Here is a 21,564-nt window from a genome sequence, read left to right as displayed (position 1 = left end):
TGGATGCCTCTCCTACATTTAATTCTGTAATCTCCGTGTGTTGGAAGGGGGAGTGTGATGGGCATCTCGGAAAGTACTGTCAGGCTTGAATGAGCAAGAATGTCTGGAAATTAAGTTTATCTTGTTTGCAAGTAGCGTATCTTCTGGGTCCTTTCAGTACTTAACAAGAACTGGAACATACATGCTTTCAGCACTGGAACTGCTTAGTTCCTCTTCATGGTTATCCCTCTCATGCATGATGACACTTTGAATTGGCCAAGAGACATACAAGCAAAGCCATTGATACATGATACTTAGCATTTTCAGTAGACACTGGGACTTGTGCTGTTAGTTTATTGACTCTGTTTGGATTTTAATTCTTGTGGTTTCAAGCTTTTTTTTCTTTGCACATACCAGAACATCCTCCTCCTCTCCTCAGTTTAAGTCCAAGTCAGCTCTTTTGAATGAGTCTTTTTTCTTAGCCAAAAAAGCAATTTAGTGGTTTATAAAACTCAGATCCTTTCTTGTAACCAGTCTCCTCACAGACTTCTTTTTTGGGTTTTTTTTTTTTCACCAAGTAGTTACTTCAAGTTTTCTTTTGCTGGCTCTTCAACTAGGAATGTTCTTGAAACTATTTCTTGGTTTTCTCCAGTTTAACTTAGCAATGTTTTTGGATCTCATCTTCAATTCCTCTGGCTTTATTTTAAGTATTTATTTTTTTTTTAACATGCATGACTATGTAATATAGCTCTCTAACATACGTGGTAAATCCTCCTTGGGGGAGGGCAGTTGTAAATTGTGGAACATGTAGTAGAACCATATGACTTTCTAGGGTTGCCTCTGTGACAGGTGAACTGTTCCAGTACATGTATTCCTACATCACGTAAAAATATATATGCTTTTACTCTTATACTTAGAATATTATTAGAATAATGTGCCAAAGCCTTGTCTAGTGTTAGGATAGGCTAACATAATAGTTGCACTGAATTGCTTTAAATGAAGATCTGGTCCTGCATGTTCCTGTGCAGTGTTTCCTTGTTTAAAAGTAAACCAAAGAGTAGCAGAAGAAATTAATAGTGAATGGGCAGCACAATTTTTGGGAGGGGTGGGGAAGGAATAAGGCTGCTTTAATGTATTGCTGTTACCAATATTTAACTTTGCTCCTACATTAGGTTATCAGCTTAATTCAGCTGAATGCATGGATATTCGTCTGAAGCGTGTTGTTCCTGACCACTATTGTCATTACCATCCAGAAAATAAGAAACCAAAGCCCAAGCTAAAAGAATGCAACATGGATCCCTGCCCTTCTAGGTTTGTATGGCAAATAAGTTTGTGTGTGGTATAGTCAGTTACTAAGGAACAAGAAATTGTATTTACTTAATTTAATCTCTTTTAATCTTTATGGCTACTTAATCTTGGATGATTATTGTACACATTAAAGGCTGGTGTTGAGCACCACTTGCCTATGGATTTGTAGCATTTCAGTGTTGCAGAATAGGAGACTTTGCTTTATACAGAAATATTGTAAATGTCAATTTGTATGTTCAAGGACTAATTCTACTTTATCTTTTGCTGAGTGGTACAGCACTAGTACAAGGATTTTGTGAGGCTGTGTGAGAAGGACAGATTTTTTGCCTGCTTCGGATTTATTGATGCTGCCATTCAGGATTTCTCATTAGACAGACAGTAGCTTCAGTTCTGTCAGAGTACAAGTTTTGCACATGGTTTAACTTGTTTTATTCATCTGCCCACTGTAAAAGTTTCATTCTTTGTTTGTACTGTGGAATTGACAGTTATTAAAGTTTGGGGGGCTTTGTGTTTTTATACTAAGAATTAAAAAAAAAAAATCATTAAAAGTAAATATACTTGTATTACAAACACCGCAGAACATTATTGCCAAATTACAAAGGCTATAGTATACATAAATTGTATCGAATTACACTACAGTATTTCAAACTAACTTTTGGATTGTCTGGTGAGGTTTCCTGGCTGTGCTAAAGAATCTTAAAATAACATCACAGTATCAGGTCCCAGAACCTCACATTAATATGCCAGCTGGCCGAGCTAGAGTTATAGGCAAGAAGAAAAGGAAACACTCTCAATGGATTTCATTTCCTATAGCTAAACTGTCCATTTTCTTTCATTCCTGTAGAACATAATCATTGATAGTGACCTCTAACAGTTATAGATGTGCAGACTCTCAAAGTTTTTTTTCTTGGAGAGTTGATCACTATATAGAGTGGTAAGATTTCAGTAATGCTTAATGGCAATGGTTGCCAAGTGTTGTAAAGCTGGAATGGGAAAATTAGGGAAGGAAAGGGTGTAATTACGTTTTCCTTTCAAATTTAGCTTATACAGACAGAAATAGGGAAGTACTACTGAATATAATACCATATCTCTTAGCATTGGTAGTAAGGGTTTATGCCTGCTCTATGCTGTGCAGTTCTAGAAGGGTCTTAATCACCATTCAGGACCTATCTAGGGGTAATCCTGTGATGCATTTATATCACTGACACTCAAGTTCCTCAGTGCCTTTGTTACAGGTTTAAGTATGTAACTTTTCTTGAGAATAAATTACCACAGTTCTAAAAATTCACTGATAATACTTTTCTTTGCTGAAGGCTTATTCATTTAATTATTTTTGGTTTTGATGGTATGAAGTGGAGAAACTGTATGGGGAGTAAATCTTTATCTGTGCAGAAGAGGTAAGGCTATACAAGTCATTGTTTGCCACAAGGGTGATGTGTAATGGGTGTAAGATTCCCTCATTTCACATTGGGAATTGCTTACTTTAAGTATGATCATGTAAAAATATGTACTTGGCATACAGTCTCTGGTATGAGAAATAATGATGCAATATTTATTTTTTTTGACAGTGACGGATTTAAAGAAATCATGCCCTATGATCACTTCCAGCCACTTCCTCGGTATGTATAATCAGGGTAGCATACGTGTCAGCATTAGCACAATTTTCATTGCAAACATACTATTTGAGTATTAAGATCATGGAACATCTGATTTTTTAATGTACAGGAGAGCAAGTTTATAGCAATCCTCTACATGTTTTTAAGTTTGTGATTTATTTCAGTGCACTCTGACTGATTAGCTTAACAGTAAGGGATTAATATGCTCTTTTGAAAATATCAGTGTGGAAGATTTAGAATAAAGAACTGTCCCCCTAAGCCTTCTCCTGCTGTAGTTTTGGGAAGAGCATCTCCATTAACATGCATGTATGAATTCTTGTCTTAATGATGAATGAAATGAAATGTGTTTTTTTTGAAGATGTATGCAATGAATGTATTTTATAGAACAGGTCTGCCTGTGTTACAGGGCTCTAGAAATCCTTTTTTCGTCAAGAGTTCTTATTCTTCTGCTCTTCATTAGACCTATGCTTTATCTATTGACATCAAGGCTGATGTCCCTTTAAAGACACTGAGTTGTCTGAATATATATTGCCTAAAATTAAGTTGTCAGAGCACAGCTTGTTGTCATTTGTTTATCTACCTGAATCAATGAAAAGAATGTGAATCTTCTCTGGAAGGCTTACATGTTCTGTGAAGAATGTTGGGACTAAAAAGCATTGAGCCAGATTTACTGTTAATGTGAAGAATTATAGTTGATGGAGTTAGATGCATATTTATCTAAGCTGATCCTCTGCTTTATTATGCCATGAAATGAATAATGTATATTTTTCTAAAGAAGTAAAGATATGAAGTAATACGAATGAAATCATAGACTTGCACGGCTCAGTGGAGCTACTGATTGCAGCTGATATAAATGTCATAGTTTATTTCTGTAGCAATTTATGCTTGCTGTGGATCTGCTGTCCTGTGATGTACTTTGGCTTTCCTACATACATTCAAGTTTTTTTTCCTTCACAGCTTTATCCTGTAAAGTTCGATAATTATGTTCTGTGTCTCTCCCCTTCCATTTTTTCTGCCAATTCCTTTGTACTTAAGGTCTCCTCTGGAACTCAGCATAATTTATTTACTTGAGTATTTCATCTTCTGAACTGTTCAGGGCTTGGAGGCCAGTTGAAAGAGAAATTTAATCCCCGTTTTTTGTGCTTTACTGTGCTCAGCACGTTTGCATGACACTGTGGTGAGATAGATGGTGTGCAGTAAAGATGTGGGCAGGTTCTCTTATTTCAAACACTGAGAAATGCAGACAAAGGCCCACCTCATTTCGACACCTCAGTGTGTCCTGTCAGAAGGTATCATGGTCTTCCTGGGTGATGCTCAGGAGTAGGAACTGTATAATAGCAGGTTGCCAAGTAGGGCACAGAGTTGGTGCCAGGAGGAAGGAGAGAGAGGAAATGGGCGGTATTACACTGTGAGGGCACATAAAGAAGCACAAGACAAAAAAGCACCCTTTCTTGCTGGAATTTCTGAAAGAAAGCAGCAGCGAAACAGGCACTCTGTATTCCTGCATCATAAGGTGAATCTGCTCCAGCACAGATGCAGGTCTTGCTTCAGTGTAGCAGGATGTATTTTCTCTGTGCCTGTCAAGTGACTGCAATGCATTAGCCTGTGCCAGTTCTGATGGAGGTTTTTTCACCTTTTGTTTTTGTCTTTTCTTACCTGTTTCTTATATGGTAATCCAAGACTGTTCTTGCAAAGCAGGCAGAAAACCAAAGTACTGTAGATATGCTTGAGCAAAACTGTACAGGCTCCTTCACCTTGACCAGCAGTCATACATCACACCTCCTACATAACACAAGGGCCATGTGGAGGGCTGCTTTGCAGTCCTGTGGTGTTTACCACTACTTTCCCATTCACATGAGGAAGCTGTGGGAAAGTCACGGTGCGCACCACAAGATCTTGAAAGAGTTCTGTGGCTAGAGTTGTAAATGCCCCGCTGAAATATTTTTACAGATGGAGGATTCTTTTGAAATAAATAGGAAAATTTCCCAGGATGAAAATTTTCTTTTAAAGCTTTTGGAATGCCTCCATTTATTTCAGACTTGTTGGACTGTTGAGGATCCCTTGACAGCTGTGGGTTCTGGAAAGAATCTCCTTGACTGCTTGCCCAAGACCCCCCCTTCTCCCCAGTAGCCATGGACCTCACTCCATCTTGAAAATGCTTATGGGAGTATGGGATCTGGAGTGTGTTCGAAACTGATGAGATAAAGAAAAACAGCTATAAAACTTCATGCTATAAACACTTGCAAGGCTAACATTACATACAGCACAGTGAGCCTTATATATATAAATCCATGAGCTGCTAATTCATTGAGCAGCTAATTATTCTGCAGTTTCTGACTTTTTTTGAGGAAAATGAGTTGACAATGGTAGTTTGTTTAAGTCAGAGAAGTGTAACTGTTGCTCTTCAAATGTATCTTGTACTTGTGATATGGTACCTTATGGGGACATCCAGCTTTATTCTAAATGTTTTTGAGTATATGCTCCATGGCTAATGTTTCATGGCTTGATCTATGTTTTAGACTCATTCTTTAGTTGAGCTTAAGCATGATTAATATGCTTTTGTAGGCAGTTTAATGAATTGCGTAAAATAGGAAGTGTCCTTGATTTACCTGTGAGATCATAGAAAGTGGGTAGTAGTCATTTAAACTTATCTTTGATTCATAGGCCTTCGCTTCATCTACTTTGAGATTATGACTTCCTTTATGATAACTAAGTTACTCTTGATGAATTGATTTTGGTGGGATACTGAAGTACTTGACAAGTCCATGGTTCATAATGCATGTAATTTTTTTCATGATCCTTTCCGAGCCCCTGCAGTTGTAATAGGAATAAGTTTTAAACTAAGACATCGATGAACCATAAGATGTGCTGCAGGACTGAAGCATTTCACAGGGCTTTGCTTTGGTTTGGGTGGGTGGTGGGAAAGAAGCAAGAGATAGTAGGAGAAGAGTGAGGAAAAATTGTGTGGGGGTCAGTGGAATCTATAGACAAATGCTATGATAGGAGCTTGTTATCTGTAAACATGACAACAGCAGGACATTATTGAAGTTAGTTTTTGTTGATAAGTGATTGCTTAAATGTACATTCATGCTAAAACCAGGAGATAAATGAAACAGAGTTTGTAACCTAAAAACCAACATGGAATTCTCGCTTCAGCTGGTGTAGCAATTTCCATCTTTATTGTGGTTAGGTCTAAGATTGTGGATAGATGTCCATTCTGAAGACATTCCCTCCCAGCAGATTGTTTATCATCCCTCTGTTGGAGGCTATTACCCTACAGCTCTGCTGGTCGACAGGGCTGTGTGGACTTTCCTTAATCTGTGCATAGCCCTGCTTCAGGAGCAATCAGCTAGGTTATCTGAAGCAGCTGAAATGGATGAGCAGCTGCCTTTTGCTTGAAGCAAGTTGGAAAGTGTGAATACAAAGTCATTCAACAGCATTTTAATGAGGGTGGAAAACTCTTGCAGAGCTACAGTGGTGACCAGCCAAATGGTAGCTGTCACAATTTAATTTTCTCACTGTCCTTAGGGATGAAGACAGTTTGAAATGAAATGGCTGGGTTTACCCAAAGCAAGTATTAGAGTGCCCAGAAAAGCTCTTGCATGAAGAGATTTTTTTAGGGTAGCCTGCATGATGTGGGCAGTGATGAGCTACTGGGCAATAACACCCTCAGTCAGCACAGCCAGATCTGTCTTTGTGGACTTCTTACAATCACAATTACATATGATTGTCTCTGACAGTGCTAATAGGAGTGTGTGACCATGTAAATTAACTGAAAAATATTCTGTTTAGAGTATTTAGACTATTTGCAAGAAAAATCATTCCAGTAATCAAACTCAGTATATTTAGTGTCTTTAACTCATATGTCAGAATAAGATTTTTATTCTGTTAAATGTACTTAAATGTGTAGTTCTGTTTTTCTTCTCAATTTGCAAGCTAATTTAAACCTGGAATAAGGCAAGGTAGTTCTGTAATTTGATGTATTTTTATTCAGTATATGGTAAGAATACAGCAACCAAACTGTGACTGGCTATTAATGACACTGATGTTGAATTCAGTATTTTGCGCTTTTAATAGAGATTAGTGGAATAAAAAGTAGCCTTATTTTTAACATGTGTGAGTTCTTCTTCCAGATGGGAACATAACCCTTGGACTGCATGTTCAGTTTCCTGTGGAGGTGGTATTCAGAGAAGAAGTTTTGTGTGTGTAGAGGAAACCATTCATGGAGAGATACTTCAGGTGGAAGAATGGAAATGCATGTATGCCCCTAAGCCCAAAGTCATTCAAACCTGCAATTTGTTTGACTGTCCTAAATGGGTGGCAATGGAGTGGTCTCAGGTAAGTTGAAAAATAAACTGGACCTTATTTTTGTTTTCTAAAGAAAGCCTCTAGTCTTGTTAGCGTGTATTTGTGAGCACAGGGCTATTAGAAAAAGACAGCCCTGCAAGCATAATTCATAGGACTTACTAGGAGAAGCTTGCCCTAAGTAATTTGGCCAGGTAATCAAAATGTTAATATGTCTGTGTGGAGAAAAATCCATATAGAATTATTTATGCCTGTTGAATTCCTGCTTTACACGGAGGAGGGATGAGAGCCAGAGGTCAGGCCCCTTTGCGATCAGGTCATTTGTCTCTCAGTTCTTGATAAATGTAATATTTCACCACATATAATACCTAAAGGCATCTCTGTCTAGGGGCTGACAAGTCTGCAAGGGTGATTTTCCAGCATTCTTACCTTTCATTATAGTAACAAGAATATAAAGCCAACTTATCTTGGCTGTACTTATCTGATACAATCAGATACCTCAACGCTTCTATAATTTCTTAGTTCATCCAAATGACTTCACTAACATGTAGCGAAGAAACTGTTCTTGCAGCACGTCTGACCCAGCTTTAACTGAAAATGACCACTGTGAAAGAGCATATTCTCAGTACATAGCCACCTCTGTTTCAGACTGTTGCCAATCAGATAAGCTTCACAGAACTCTGAGAAATCACTTGCATTCCCAAAACTTGAGACATTTTTTCCAGCATCAACCTTTTCTTTATTCACCCAGCAATGCAGGGGCAAATTCATACATCTGATACCTCACTGACTGTGGAAAAACTTTAGTGAACACATCATCAGAACTTCTAACTTGCTTTTTAACAGTATTAGTAAACATAATGAAAAATAAACAGTATGAGGTGATTGCATTGTCTCCTGCAGTGCACAGTGACCTGTGGCCGAGGCTTGCGCTACCGAGTAGTGCTGTGCATTGACCACCGCGGGCAGCACGTCGGTGGCTGTAATCCACAACTTAAACTCCACATAAAAGAAGAGTGCATCGTGCCAATACCATGTTACAAGCCAAAAGGTAACTGGAATTTTGTCTGGGTCTGTTATTGTTTTACATTTTTGTTAGGAGAATTAAAAGCCCCTGGTAACCTTTTTTTCAGAAATGCCAGAAGAAATACCTAGAATTTACTAGGACTTATTTCAGTCTTGGCAGAATCAAGCATTTTAATTATTGGTGCTAGGAAAAATGCTCTGCTAATATTTTTTGCTGATGATGTGGCCAGACTGTCATGAGGTGAACATGCTAACTAAATCTATACAGCCTGGTCAGACTGGGAAAACCAGAATTAATGAGTCCAACATGGGGAGGGGGAGTTGTTCAATAATACTTAAAATGGGAATGATACTCCATATGTATCACTTGGGATCTTGCTCATTTGCATCGCATTAAATGTGTCCACATTCTCAGGGGGACTCATCAGTTCATTAAGTTATAATCAAACTGGTTTCCTTCTCTCTTCTCCATATCTGCATATTTAAAAGGCCTTTAACAACGATGCAAGTTGATAAATATTCTCTAAAAGACTTGGTAAGGCATACAACAGTAGGTGGGAAGGTGAAAAGGAAAAACCAAGATGAGGGGGGGAAACCAGTGTATTTTGTCACTTGCTCATTCGTGTCCCTCTGGGCCATTTTAGTGGGTTCTACTCCTGTTCTTACAGTTTTTATTTGAAAGGCTGTACTTCAGACTTTCACAGCTGACCGCAGAGATTTGCATAGAAAAAGTGAAAGCTATCTGTAGACAACCCTATGTCAGGATGTTTTCGGACTCTAAAGAATTCTTCAAGCAGAAAACTATTAAGGGTTAAGCCACGAGGTAGTAACCAGCTCTGAACTTTTAAGGACCTTCTTCTGGGGTTTTACTGAAATTTGGAGGCACAGATCCTCAACTGGCTTACAGTACTCCTAGAAAAAGCATTACAGAACTATAGGATGCTTAGACAGATAAAAGAAGCTAGTGTTGTTTTTAAAATTAATCTCCAGGTTTGTGATAGCTGCCTAACTCAGGAATAAATAATTCTGTCAATATTTTCTAATGAAGCCAGCCTACCTGGAACACAATGTGTGTTTGCTATGCCCTGGCTTCTTTCAACTATAAAGTTAAATTATGATGATAAGCCATTATACTGAGATATACACTTCGGTCTGCATTTGGGGAAGGTGTGGGGAGGAAGTAAAAGATTAAACACAAATGGAAATTGAATTACTCGTACCCTCTCAGAAAAGAGGGGTGTCAAAATGGAGCTCAAATATCATGAGGGAATGTTCTCGTATGTTATGTTTTATTGTCCAGTACATATTCAAAAGGCCTTAGGTGAATTCAAAGGTGAATACTGCTAACTTTTGCATATTGTTCTGAGTTTGGAGGAATTACTGAATGTTTCTGTTGTGTTGATTTTTTTTCTCTCTCCCAGAAAAAACTCCAGTGGAAGCAAAATTGCCATGGTTTAAACAGGCACATGAAATGGAAGAGACCATAAAAGTCTCAGAAGAGCCAACGTAAGTACATTGGCTTTTACATTGAAGAAACATTTCCGGCACATTTTGCGGATCATCTGGAACAACTGTTGCTATGCAGTTTGCTTTGACAGTTGGCCCTCCTTGGGAGATGAGCTGTGTTGTGAGCTGTTCCTAATTTTGAATCTCAGTAGCTTTGCTTCTGGAGCTCCTGTTCTGGATGATGCAGAGCTGTTCTACTATAGTGTCCCTGTACCATTCAAGCAATGCAAAGGGATCTTAATTTAGCCTAATTAATGCATGTGGAAGCATTTCAGCAGATGTAAATTAAAAAAATTCAATTTTATCCCAGCCGTTGCAGTTACCTCAAGAATGTAGTGGCTGTATTAAAAACTAAGAGGTACTTTGTAGGGTTGCCAGCGTTTCCTTGGGGGGTGAGCCCCATGCATAAAGCAGGTGAGAAAAACCTGCTGATCTCTGAGCTTAGCTGAATCTACGGGGGTAAATTGTGATACTTTACACGTGAGTATGTGTGAAATAACATCTGGATTTTGTGAGTTCCCTTAAAAGCTGATGAGGGTAAGCCTCACAATATTTAAGTCCTGAGGATGAAAGCACTATTTAAATCCACCTGCACTTGTTCCTGTCCCTTGTATGTTAAGGCATCCACACAATTGCTTGTATCCCCTGTGTACGTTCATGGATATATGTATCTTATGAATTCAATATGTAGTATATAACTTTCTAGAAAGTAGTAACTTTTTGTAAGGCTTTCATGAGAGATTTTTAGCAATATCTTGTTGTGCTTTGCCAAATTCTGCACTCATTTGTTGTAATATTAATTTAAAATCATTTAGATGAGCTTACTGACGTTCCTTTGGATTTATTATTGCTCTGAGAGCAGAGCATGCCCAAAAACTTATTTTTCTTCCTCCATCTAGCTATTCCTGATTTTTGGCACACTTGCACCAACAGGTGTGATCATGAGTAATAAAATCTTTACACCTGCACTGACTCACAGAAGAAACTTCTTGCCAAACAGGTGTTTGTTATGGTGACTGACTTTTCACTGCTCTAGCCTCTCAAGTCAAGTGTCAACCTACTGTGAGCAGTTATTTCACTCTCCAAATTGGTGGCCCTGAATTCAAGCAGGGTAGTAGCAAAGATATAAAAGTAGTGTGATAATCGAAGGGGGTGATGCAACCAAATGTGCCTGTTAAATTCAGCTTATCAGAATGAAGGTATATGAGGCCGCCACTAAAGAGGATTCAGCATGAAGCTATAAAGAAAACGATCTCTGGTATTTTGAAATTATGCTGTGGCAACTGTAAGCTAATGTTGTCTTGAGCTTTTTTGGATCCTTCAGCAGCAGTCTGACAGAACAAGCAGAGAGGACTGGCAGGGACACAGCATGCTAAGTCAGAGTATATTTAGAATATAATAGAGCCGAGCCGGAAACTTTGTAATGGGTTCCCTTGTACCTCATCCTCACAAAGAAAGCAGTTATTCATGCCTTCCTAGACATGACCAATGTATTCCACTGCAGCCTCACAGTGTGAATGCAGCCATGTGTTTGAGTGCTCAGTGCATGGCCTGTCACAGCTGTGCAGTTTTGCAGTTTCCTGGATCTTTTTTCTTCTTCACTTGCTCTGGAGACCGAGATTTTCTTTATCTTTTATTCACAATCCTCATCTGTCCTGAGAGTCTTTCTTCACATTTTCCAGAATCATGTTCACTTAAGTCTAAAAGATTTCTCCCTCCACTTGTTGCTGATGACTTTTCTCTGCCATCCTTCTCTTTACTGAGGTGATGCTGAGGTGCTGTGATTTCCTAGTTTGGGTACTCTGGGCCCTCCTGGGACACAGCTCTAATGCTGCAGCCTGGTTCCCCATCACTTTCTTTTTACCTGTCTTCTGCTGTCACCTGCTCTTAATTTATTCTTCTAAGGAAGCTGTCAGGTAAGGAGAAATGAGAAACAACTGACTTCATTCCTTTTTGTGTATTGCCTCTTGGTCACGTAGACAATGATTTGCAACCTGAGCAGTTTCTCAATAGATGCTTGAATCTCATGCTCTAACTGCTGTGGTCTTTTCCAGCTGGAGTGAGATTTTTGGGTCAGGGTTTAGGATTTAAAAAGAAATTGTAACAATAGGTTGTAACTTCTCCCAGAATAAATTATAATGAGATTTCCCTCTGATTTGAAAGTGTTTAACTTTGTTTTCTGTAATTTACACATGGCACAGTGATAACTCATGGCCCACCTCTGCCTAGCCGGGGGGCTTTTGAGTTCCTTGGTAAAATGCCATCGCTTTTAATTTTAGCTATTCTCTTGTCATCCAAACTTAAACCACAATATGAAGTCTCAACTTCTAGTCCATCCTTTTATTACAACTGTCTTTCTATGTTTTCATGCGATATTTTAGTTGATAATGAATGAGAGAATAAATGCAGCTGTGTTTTAGAACCCACAAATGATGGATATGCCAAAAGTAGCTTGTGGAAGATAAATACTTCTGCCGCTGTGGTCTACCACGGCTGGTGTCCTGAATTTACAGAGAGGGGGAACATTCAAAAGCTTCTCTTTTTTTTTTTTTTCATTATTAGCAAAATAAAAAATGACTGCCCTTAAACTGAGGCCAAGAAAAATGTAGGTCTGACCTTTTTAGTTTTCAGTTGTGGAATGTGATGACAGTTGATACCAATCATTATTTTAAATGTTCTTCCCTCGAGCCTTCTTAGTTACAGTGGGATTCTCAGAGAAGCTGCAGCAAGGTTTTTGCATCCTTTTTATTAATCGTAAGTTAAAGAAATAGACACTTCAGCAGCTTTAGCCTGTCATGGCTTAGGGCAAAACTAAAATGCTCCCAAAAGCTGATGCGTTTTTTTTCAGCAGCCTGAGCTAAAAGTTAATCACTAGGTTTGTGGAGCTGCATTCGCTGAATGTGAAATGAGGTGTCTCTCACAAAGGCTCCTGCTCATTGTGTGTGGGTCATTTTCACATAAATGTCCCCACTGTGCCTTTGGTGATAGACATTTTTCACAGGTTCCTCTCTGAAAATGAACTGATGATTTTGTCCAATATATTACACTCATGGGTGATAAAACCTGGCAGTACAACTCTGCTTAGAATGGCAAGGGTGGTGCTTCAGGGACTGGTAGGATACCAGCGTCATTTAAGTTCTACGCCTGTAAGCAGCCAACATTTTAGATGCTTCTGCAAACTCTTATTCAGGCCCCTTGGCACAGTAGGGTTGGACTAGAAATATCACAAGAGTGGCCTTTTTTTTTTTTTCCAGGATTTAGGCATTTCCTCTCTTAACTGGAAGCAAGGACTGCAGGCATGAGGAAAATAAAATAAAAAAATAATATTAAGAGACAGCATGATTTTCAAGTCTTTAGAAAGATACAGAAGGCTTCACTGAGTTACGTTTTCAGTTCAGATTTGATTTGGTTGGACTCGGCTGTTCTGTACCAGTTTTATCATCAGTACTTTAGGTCACTGCTTCATTTTCCAGGTCAGCTTACACTGGCTTTTTCAGAGTGTGCCAGGTGAATGCACATTTCCATTAGTGTAAGACTGATAACACTGCAGCATGGACATATTCTCCAATGCATCTGTAGTGTGTACATCATTTATACCTGTGCAGATGAAAAGTTGTGCCTGCTTGGATTTGTATTTTTCCATTATTTTCCTTTTTTTAATCAGAAAAAGAGTCTCATCTACAAACTTAGTTACAGATCTCAGACAGTTTTGCAGAGCTGCGACCATCCTGTCAATCCAGAATATATTCCCAGTGATCTGCAAGGGATGAGCACACTCTGAGTGTATGCCCATCAAAGACAGAATGAATTTACTTTAGGGAAGTATTGTGTCCAAACTATTAGCGTGAGAAAGTATCAGGATGTATGCTGTGAATGCCACCGAGTGAAAAATATATCACTTCTGTGGCTGATGGTGTTTGCTTTAATGATCTGTCACAGGCTTTGGTTGTGCTCAGTTCCTTGCTCTAAATTTGTATTAGCAATCTCCGTTGACTTCTGTTGAAGATACTTAAAGTGTGACTTTAACACGGTCATCTTTTGAAAGATTCTATAATTTAGGATTTTAAGAACCAAATAGTCATGTGACTGATTTAGCAAATGCCAAGGTAAAATAAAAAGTATTTGGGGTGGTTTTTTATTTTGCACTTTGCTGAAAAATACCAGACACTAATATTCAACAGGAAAACCTCAATTATAATATAGGCTCGCTATAAGTCATAGAAAAAATCCTTAGAACTTTCTGAGTTTCTTTATAAATCAATTGGTTGCTGAATGAAAGGATTGCTGTGGTTCAAAATTTCCTTTCATTTATACAGGATTTCAAAAGAAAGCATCATACATTATTTTTGGAATGTCTTAATGCACTCAACTAACAGTACACAAAACTAGCCTTAATTTCTGGTATGCTGCTGTCATGCTTTTACCAAAAAAGTTATTTGCTTTCAGACTGTCAACTGTTATGTGTGGTCAGAACACCAAGCAACTCTTTTTGACTATAAGTTTTATTTTTCCTATTAGGTACATAAATACAAATGGACTTACACCTTTTTTGCACAGTTTTCCTTGGTTTCAGGAGGAGCTGGGGACACTGCACCCTTTACTGAGGTCTGTCATGGACCAGTGAGCTCTAAAATTTTGGGGCTCTGAGCAGGAAAGGAAACTTTTAAGTGATTGGATTTGACATCTTTATCTTCATAGTAGACTTGTAAAGGTATTTCATCAACAGCTCCTTAAAGAAGAACCAGTTACCTTGTAACCTTTATTGGAAATGGGAATGTTTTTTTCCAGAGGAGACAGTCTGTCCTGGGCTATGTCCCAAGCACATCTTGGGTGACTACCCCGAGGACTTAGTTAAACTATCCTTGTGTGTTACCCACTCATCTGTTCTCCTTTCTTCTATTTGATTCTTTCTCTGTATATATTGGCAAGAAGTTATTGGCTCAAGATGATAAACTGTCTACAGAATCAACCACACTGAGTTGACATTTTTTGATTCTTTCTGTGTATGCAGAGTGTAAATTCTGATTTTTGTCTTATGCAAGTGTTCCTGTATTTGTAAGGGCAGCTTTCCTGCAGTAAAGAGAAAGGTGATTCTTAGTCAAAGATAAGGAAAAAATCTTTGGATCCTAAGTTGGATTTTTCCTTCCAAATGTTTTTAGCATTGGTCAAATATATCCTCCTATGTCTCCTATTTGTGTTTTGATCATCATCTGCATTTGTATGTATAATAAAGAGCAACTGCAACCTTTTGAGTAAATGCTCTATGATACTCTCTATTTGATTTCTTATAAATAATACCCCAGAGCCACACAGGATGACTTCATTAATGGAATTCAGCCCCTTGGCTCTAGTGTCATTTTGAAAATTACTATCAGATAGTAAAGTGACCCTTGAAGTGAGAGAATATTACAGACTAAAACCTTGTTTTATTCAATAAATTCCATGATCTGTAAAATAAAATTTTATTATAGTTCATCAGGAGCATAAATGCTTTCTAATAAAAATGATAGATTAGAGACAGAGCCGGTTAGACTTCTTTATTGAAGATGAGAGGCTTCTTGCAAGATGAAATCTGAACAGCAGCCTGCGGTGGTGTGCACTGGAGAGAGCTGGGTTTGGAAGGTGCTTTTGTTCTCCCCGATTGCTGATTATTAGTATGACATAAGGTGATGGTCTTTCTCAGATTTAAGCAAACTGCAAACATACTTTTGGCATATGCCTCAGTCTGTATACCTGGGGAGCTATTTTACATTGTATAGATATGTCTTCATGAAGTTTCTCTCTTTTTTCTTTTTCACTGAAGGAGTTTGAAAAAAATAGTATTAGGTATTGTCTTCTTTGTGTATAGGCATACATTCATGTTTTAGTATGTTTTAACTGACACAATTATATGGAATAAAATTACAAGGTTTCTACTGTGATTCTTTGCAGGTTTATTCCTGAGCCCTGGTCTCCATGCAGTGCTACGTGTGGCAGTGGCATACAGGTGCGAGAGGTGAAGTGCCGAATTCTTCTTGCATTTACTCAGACTGAGGTTGAACTGCCTGAGGAGGAATGTGAAGATTTGAAACCACCAACAGAACGCATCTGTCACCAGGCGTCCTGTGACAGTGATCCTGTCCCCTATGCACCTGATTTTTCACATGCTGAAGATGGCAGCGTGATTTATGATTGGGAATACATTGGTTTTACTCCTTGTTCAGCCACGTGTCTTGGAGGTACCTTTGATTGTTTATCCTGAGTTGTAAGCATTTGGCATTGTTTGACATTGTTGGGGCTTCTGTTAGTGTTACCCTAACCTAGCTATGTAGATCTGTAGGAAAATATGCAGCTTCAAGTTTTAAATTATTTCTGGGTTATCCATAGAGTCTTTCAACCTACTTCATTTTCTTTATAATCTGTATTCAAACACCAACTTTATTTGGTTAAGTAAGGTGCAAGAAGGTGTTGATACAGCAACTTACTTTAACCTTGTTGCTGAAGGAGATATTGGCTGCCAGGCAGTTGGTGATACCAGTATGTTTCTAGGAACCAAAAGTATATAGTTTCATTCCCATGTTAATTATTTTTTATCTTCTGAAATGCTACCATTTTCTAGAGCACAGTAGGGATACAAAGTTGTAATTAGGGAGACTTGCTTTCAGCCTGACCGGCATAAAGATCAAGCAGAAGTTTGTTTACGTCTTAGTACAGTATATCACTGTATAGGAACTTTGTGCCATATATCTGTCTGCAAGTAGTTAGGCACATTCCTTTTTGGATGTAATCGAATATCCCTGTCGTCCTAAGTACATGTTACTAGACAAGGTTGTTGGTGTTGCTACTACATACCATACTTTGGGACTGAACAAGTGAGTTCAAGGCTGAACTGAGTGAGTTATGAAGTGTTAAGTGCAGGCAGTGGAATTGTGAACACACCTATATATGGCAGGACTGATGACATCAGTGAGAAGCGAAGACAGTTGTACCCATAGAAGAAACAAAAAATGTAGAAAAAGGGAGAACAGAAACAATTGGAAGCAGAGAGCTGGTCTAGAGCTCGCAGAATGCAGCCTCCTTTGTACTAATCTCCAGTTCAAACCTTGAAGACAAACATAAGGAGGGATGCGCTAGGATGCTACCAGCAGGATGGTAAGTGACTGATAGGTGCCTCCTTTATCATCTACTACTGCTATTTGTTGATGGAGTTGATCCATAGGATACTAGCACACATTATCAGAAAAGCTGATGCATCCCATTCCCTCCCCTACCTTAAGTGTACACTAGGACTGGTAAGATGGAATCCTAGTATATATAGTCCAAGTATATACGCATAAGCATGTGGTGACAGCAATAGCTGTTGTGACTGAGAGTCTGTGTTTCTTGTTTTTAATGAGGGAATTATGTTTAGAAATCAGGAAATTGTACTCAAATGTAGAAACAAGGCTTACATTAGTACTAAATTTGTAGTTCTCTTTTTCATATCTCAACTGATTTGTGTATTGTACAATTATTTCATTGCCATCTTTTTAATCCACTTTAACTGGCTTTTTAGCCAATATCTTTGTCACAGGTGTTCTGAAACTCCAAAGTTTTTGCATTTTGAGGACAAAAGCAGACATTTAGGCTGAAATTATTAGGATGAAATTGTGCCTACAATTTCACATGTGCATGTTTGCATTACTGCACCTTCGCATGTGAGTTAGTCTGTGCAAAAACATTCACATAAAACCTGAACTTGGTGTGCAAGCTGACAGTTAATTCAAGGAGCCTGTACTGAAGACAGTACGTTCATTTGCCAGGATGAAGGAACTTTGAAATGACTGATGAGCGCGTTCAGCTTATTTTGTTGCTGAGGGAGCTGAGTGTGAATTCTGCTGTTCACTTCTGGTCCTTTCATGAATTTTTAAGGTTGCCTGACCCAGAGTGGTCCTATAGGTGTTCTTAGTAATCTAACCATTTGTTTGATATGCAGTAGAAATGATCTGTTTAAAGAAGTTTAAAAGAAAATATGTTTGTGTTCTTGGGACTTCTGTGGTATCACTGGTACTATGTCTAGACATTTTCCTTACTTGATGCTCCTGGGAAATGTGGGAAGTTGTCAGGATATTTTATCAATTAACAGCTTCAGAAGTCCCTGTGCTGTTATGCTAGTTAGGTAGCAGTGATTTTTTCCTTCTATCAGTTCAGGTCGTCTTGCTGCCTTGGCAAAGGCTTTCAAACAGACCAAAAATTACCTGCCGATAGTTTTAAAGGAACCAGACATCTCTTCTGGTTCCAACTTGCTGCAATGTACTAACTAATGATCTCACTGTCTACCATTTTTCCATTGTGTAGTTCAAAGGAGCTGATCCATTTCTGCTAAGTTTTATGTTTAAATCTCATTTCAATTAGATGAACTCTTTTGTTACAAGAAATAGATGTTGTCTGAGTTTGGAATATCCCAACGTAATGTAAATTATATTAGACAATTTTTCTCTAGTATGTATGTATCTAACAATAGCTATTAAAATAAGTTCCTGTGGGTTATTCCTTTGGATTTCTGTATCCTCAGAACTCCTATCTCAGTTTCTTCATGCTTGACTCTCTCTGAATGAGAGAAAAGCCTTCAGGGTCTAAGTAGGCTGGAAGCTTTATAGCCACTGTTTGAGCAAGGTTTCAATCCCTATTTCACTACTTGTCACTTGCACCTTTTTTATAAATACTCGTACAGACTAGACTTTAAATTCAAAATCTCCTCTGGTCCCTCTCCAAAGCAGATGAAAAAATGTGAAGGGAACTACTGTTTCTTGAGGTATTAGAATTACAGAGATAGAGTGATCTGCAAAGCATTACAAAACATCATCCTTACTTTCCAGTTCATGCTATCCAGCAGGTTATAGAGCATCAGTAACATGAGTCATTGGTCATTTTGTGTGCTTTCTGCACCATATCTGTATGGCTTGTCATGCAGCATATGGAGTGCCACAAAACTTGCTGCTTTTGAGGAGTGCTATTTTGTCTTATGCCTGTTAGCGTAATTAACACTTCTCTCATCAATCTTTCCATAAGTGCGAATGAAAGTCATCCAGACCAGCTTGTCATAAAGCAGACAGCTCCTTTAACATCCATAGGAAACTCTGTGACCATCCTGAAAGCTAAAGATCTATTTTGTCTTCAGTGCCTGAAGAAATCCCAAACTGAAAATAAGCCAACTGTGTGCTTGGGAAACTCAGGCTTTGCCCTCATATTCCCAGAATGTTGGGATTTTTTTCAATCTGTAGAACTTTGGCCCTGATGCAAGAGTCCCCAACAGAAGTATAAGTTTAATTTTCACAGTGTTGTCAGTGAGAGGTAAGATGTTACCAGAATAAAGAGTATGATGGAGGAGAATAAATATTTCTCTTGCAATGTGTAGTATTTCTTTACAGTTGTCAATAATTTCACTACTGTACAATATTATAAAGAGATATCTGCCATTAAAAAAAAATAACTGACCATTTTGTGGGTCCCTGTTTAAAAATACCTGGAATTGCAAGAGGCAGCTTTTGATAGCTCAACTTTACTATTGTTATTTATATTCAATTTGTTTCAAAAATTGTGATTCAGGCCCCCTAAAGTCATTGCACTGGCTTAAAAATAATGAGATTACACAACAAATGCACTTCCTGTTGTTTGCTCTGTAGTCTGTGGCTTTAGAAGCTTTAGGGTGCAGTCAAATTGTGTTTTCAGGCATTTGCCTGGACCATAATGGCTAAAAGTTTACCATTTTATTTATATGAAACCTGAGATTCTTAGAAAATTAATGGATTCCAGCCAAATTTAAGGGCTCTTAAAAAAAGCAATGACTGTTCTGAGACTCGCATATAAAGTTGAGAGCATTTGCACAAGTGTTGTAGGCAACTGGTTACTCCTATCACTAGTTTCCTTAAGCGCAGACACAAACTGCTGTTTTAAGGAAGGAATGTAAATAAGTCAGTTTCAGTAGATTTACAGAGGGGCTCAGCCATATGCAGGACTTGGCATTTCTTCTGACTTATTTTCTGCTGATAATACATGTTTTTAAGCAGTAACCAAACTGAGACTATCTGATAGAAATAAATAGGTGTCCTTCCTTTTCCAGGTGTAAAGAATAGATCCACCCTCTGACCACTTGCACAGCAACTTTCCACCCCCATATTCTTTGTGCTCTAAAAAACGCAGAAACAAAAGTGCTTTTTCAAGCATTCTGATCTTTTAACACAGCTTCATGCACTCTGTATTTCACTGCACAGAAAAGCTTGTAAAAGAATGTAAATGTATGTGGTTTGAATGCTGGGTTGAAATAGAAAATACTCTATTTCACTGAATAGTAGGATAATTACTACAATAGTGCATCAGATTACTATAAAAATACTTAATGCTCCCTGCTGCATACATAATGTTTTAGTTAAATTATCTACTATGTTTATATTATAAGCCAAGAAAGTCGTACATATAAAACTTTGCTTGTTTGAATAATAGAATTTTCCGTTTTCCAGTCAACATAGAATAAGAAATTTATCACTGACTGAAGTTCCCAACTAAAGGAAAATTATAGTTTGGGGTGAGAAATCTGATTGTCAAGACATTTTGACAGTTCAGTTCAAGTAAACGCTGCATCAATTATGTGTAGTTATTTATTGAATAGAACTATTGAACTGAGAACCAAGGAGCAGGAAAGGAGCATGTGGTATGTTTTTAACAGCTCTTTAATATCTGTTTTACACTTAAGAGCATCAAAACAGGGTGCCGTTTTTCTTTCAATACAGCCCCTTTGGGGAAGAATCACTACTTCCCTGTAGTTAAGTCATATGGAAAATACACCACATACCAGCAATTCCTTCTCGTAACACAATTAAAGCTAGGTAGGCCATGCTGCAAGGCAGAAGTGGTTAGTGAGCTCCAGGTGGCAAGTTGCAGTCAAAACCCATCAGCTGGTAGGACATGCCTTTTGTTCATTTGGCTGGCCAGTTTAGTTTTTGTAACACTGAATTTAAAATTTAGCCAATTTAGATGGTCTGAAAGGAATCTTATTTAATTTCCCTCTTTTGTGTGAAATATTAATATATTACTTGTCACAGCCTGTTTCAAAGCAGCATCACCAGAGTGTGGTTTTTCTGCAGAAACACAGGGAGGTCAGCGAAACTGAAGGTTCATATCATAGGGTAGATTTTGACCTAAGGTAGAGGTTATATAGATCCTTAACATGGGCTTGATGGCTTGTCTGGTATTGTCATTTTGTTTCTGCCAGAGCACAATTTCTAAACCTTTATTTCTCTCTTGGAGACAGTCAGATGTGCATTTCCTACATAGGGAGACAGGAAAGCTGCTCCTGTTAAGCTTTTAAACAAGCATTTTCATGTCTGTGTTATGGGCATGGTGTTTGTAGTTAAAGGTGGGTTTTTTTTCTCAGCCTTGCTAATGAAATACTTTTTACTCAGTGCTTGTGTTCTATGTTAATGTAATTATCAATACTTTGATATAAGAGATCTGAATAGGTTGTCAATCATATTTAAGGTCAGGTCTTCTATAAAATTTCGTCACTTCATAGATGTAGTCAAAACATTTACATAACAAGGTCTTTCTGGACTGAAAATGTGTCCTGGTGAGGATTCAGAGGTGTACCACAGAGACTGGAAGAAGCTGACATCTACGTTATTGTGTAAATCACTGCTGATTTGTCTGAAATAGTTGGGCTGGTTCAAGTGTTGCAAAGAGGGACTGTGGCCTGGGCTGGCTGATATGCTGGACTACATCAGAATTGTTTATAGATGGAAGGAACAGTTTTGGTTTTTGAACAGAATAACAGTGCTTGTGAATATGTTGCAGAGGAGAGAGTTATGGA

At 38.2% G+C, this 21,564-nt stretch overlaps 1 protein-coding gene across 1 annotated transcript in view; it reads left to right on the top strand.

Moving 5' to 3' along the window:
* ADAMTSL3 (ADAMTS like 3) overlaps positions 1 to 21,564 on the top strand; it is a 150,457-nt gene that overhangs the window by 93,951 nt on the left and 34,942 nt on the right. Inside the window, exons 10-15 of the mRNA XM_065688592.1 lie at positions 1,152 to 1,290; positions 2,856 to 2,906; positions 7,037 to 7,241; positions 8,112 to 8,259; positions 9,656 to 9,740; positions 15,672 to 15,958. Of these exons, the coding sequence (XP_065544664.1) occupies positions 1,152 to 1,290; positions 2,856 to 2,906; positions 7,037 to 7,241; positions 8,112 to 8,259; positions 9,656 to 9,740; positions 15,672 to 15,958 (915 nt within the window). The remainder of the gene's footprint in view (positions 1 to 1,151; positions 1,291 to 2,855; positions 2,907 to 7,036; positions 7,242 to 8,111; positions 8,260 to 9,655; positions 9,741 to 15,671; positions 15,959 to 21,564) is intronic.

The sequence above is a fragment of the Lathamus discolor genome, chromosome 8 (genome assembly GCF_037157495.1).
Source record: "Lathamus discolor isolate bLatDis1 chromosome 8, bLatDis1.hap1, whole genome shotgun sequence".
NCBI lineage: Eukaryota > Metazoa > Chordata > Aves > Psittaciformes > Psittacidae > Lathamus > Lathamus discolor.
This window is presented reverse-complemented; position numbering and strand designations above follow the sequence as displayed.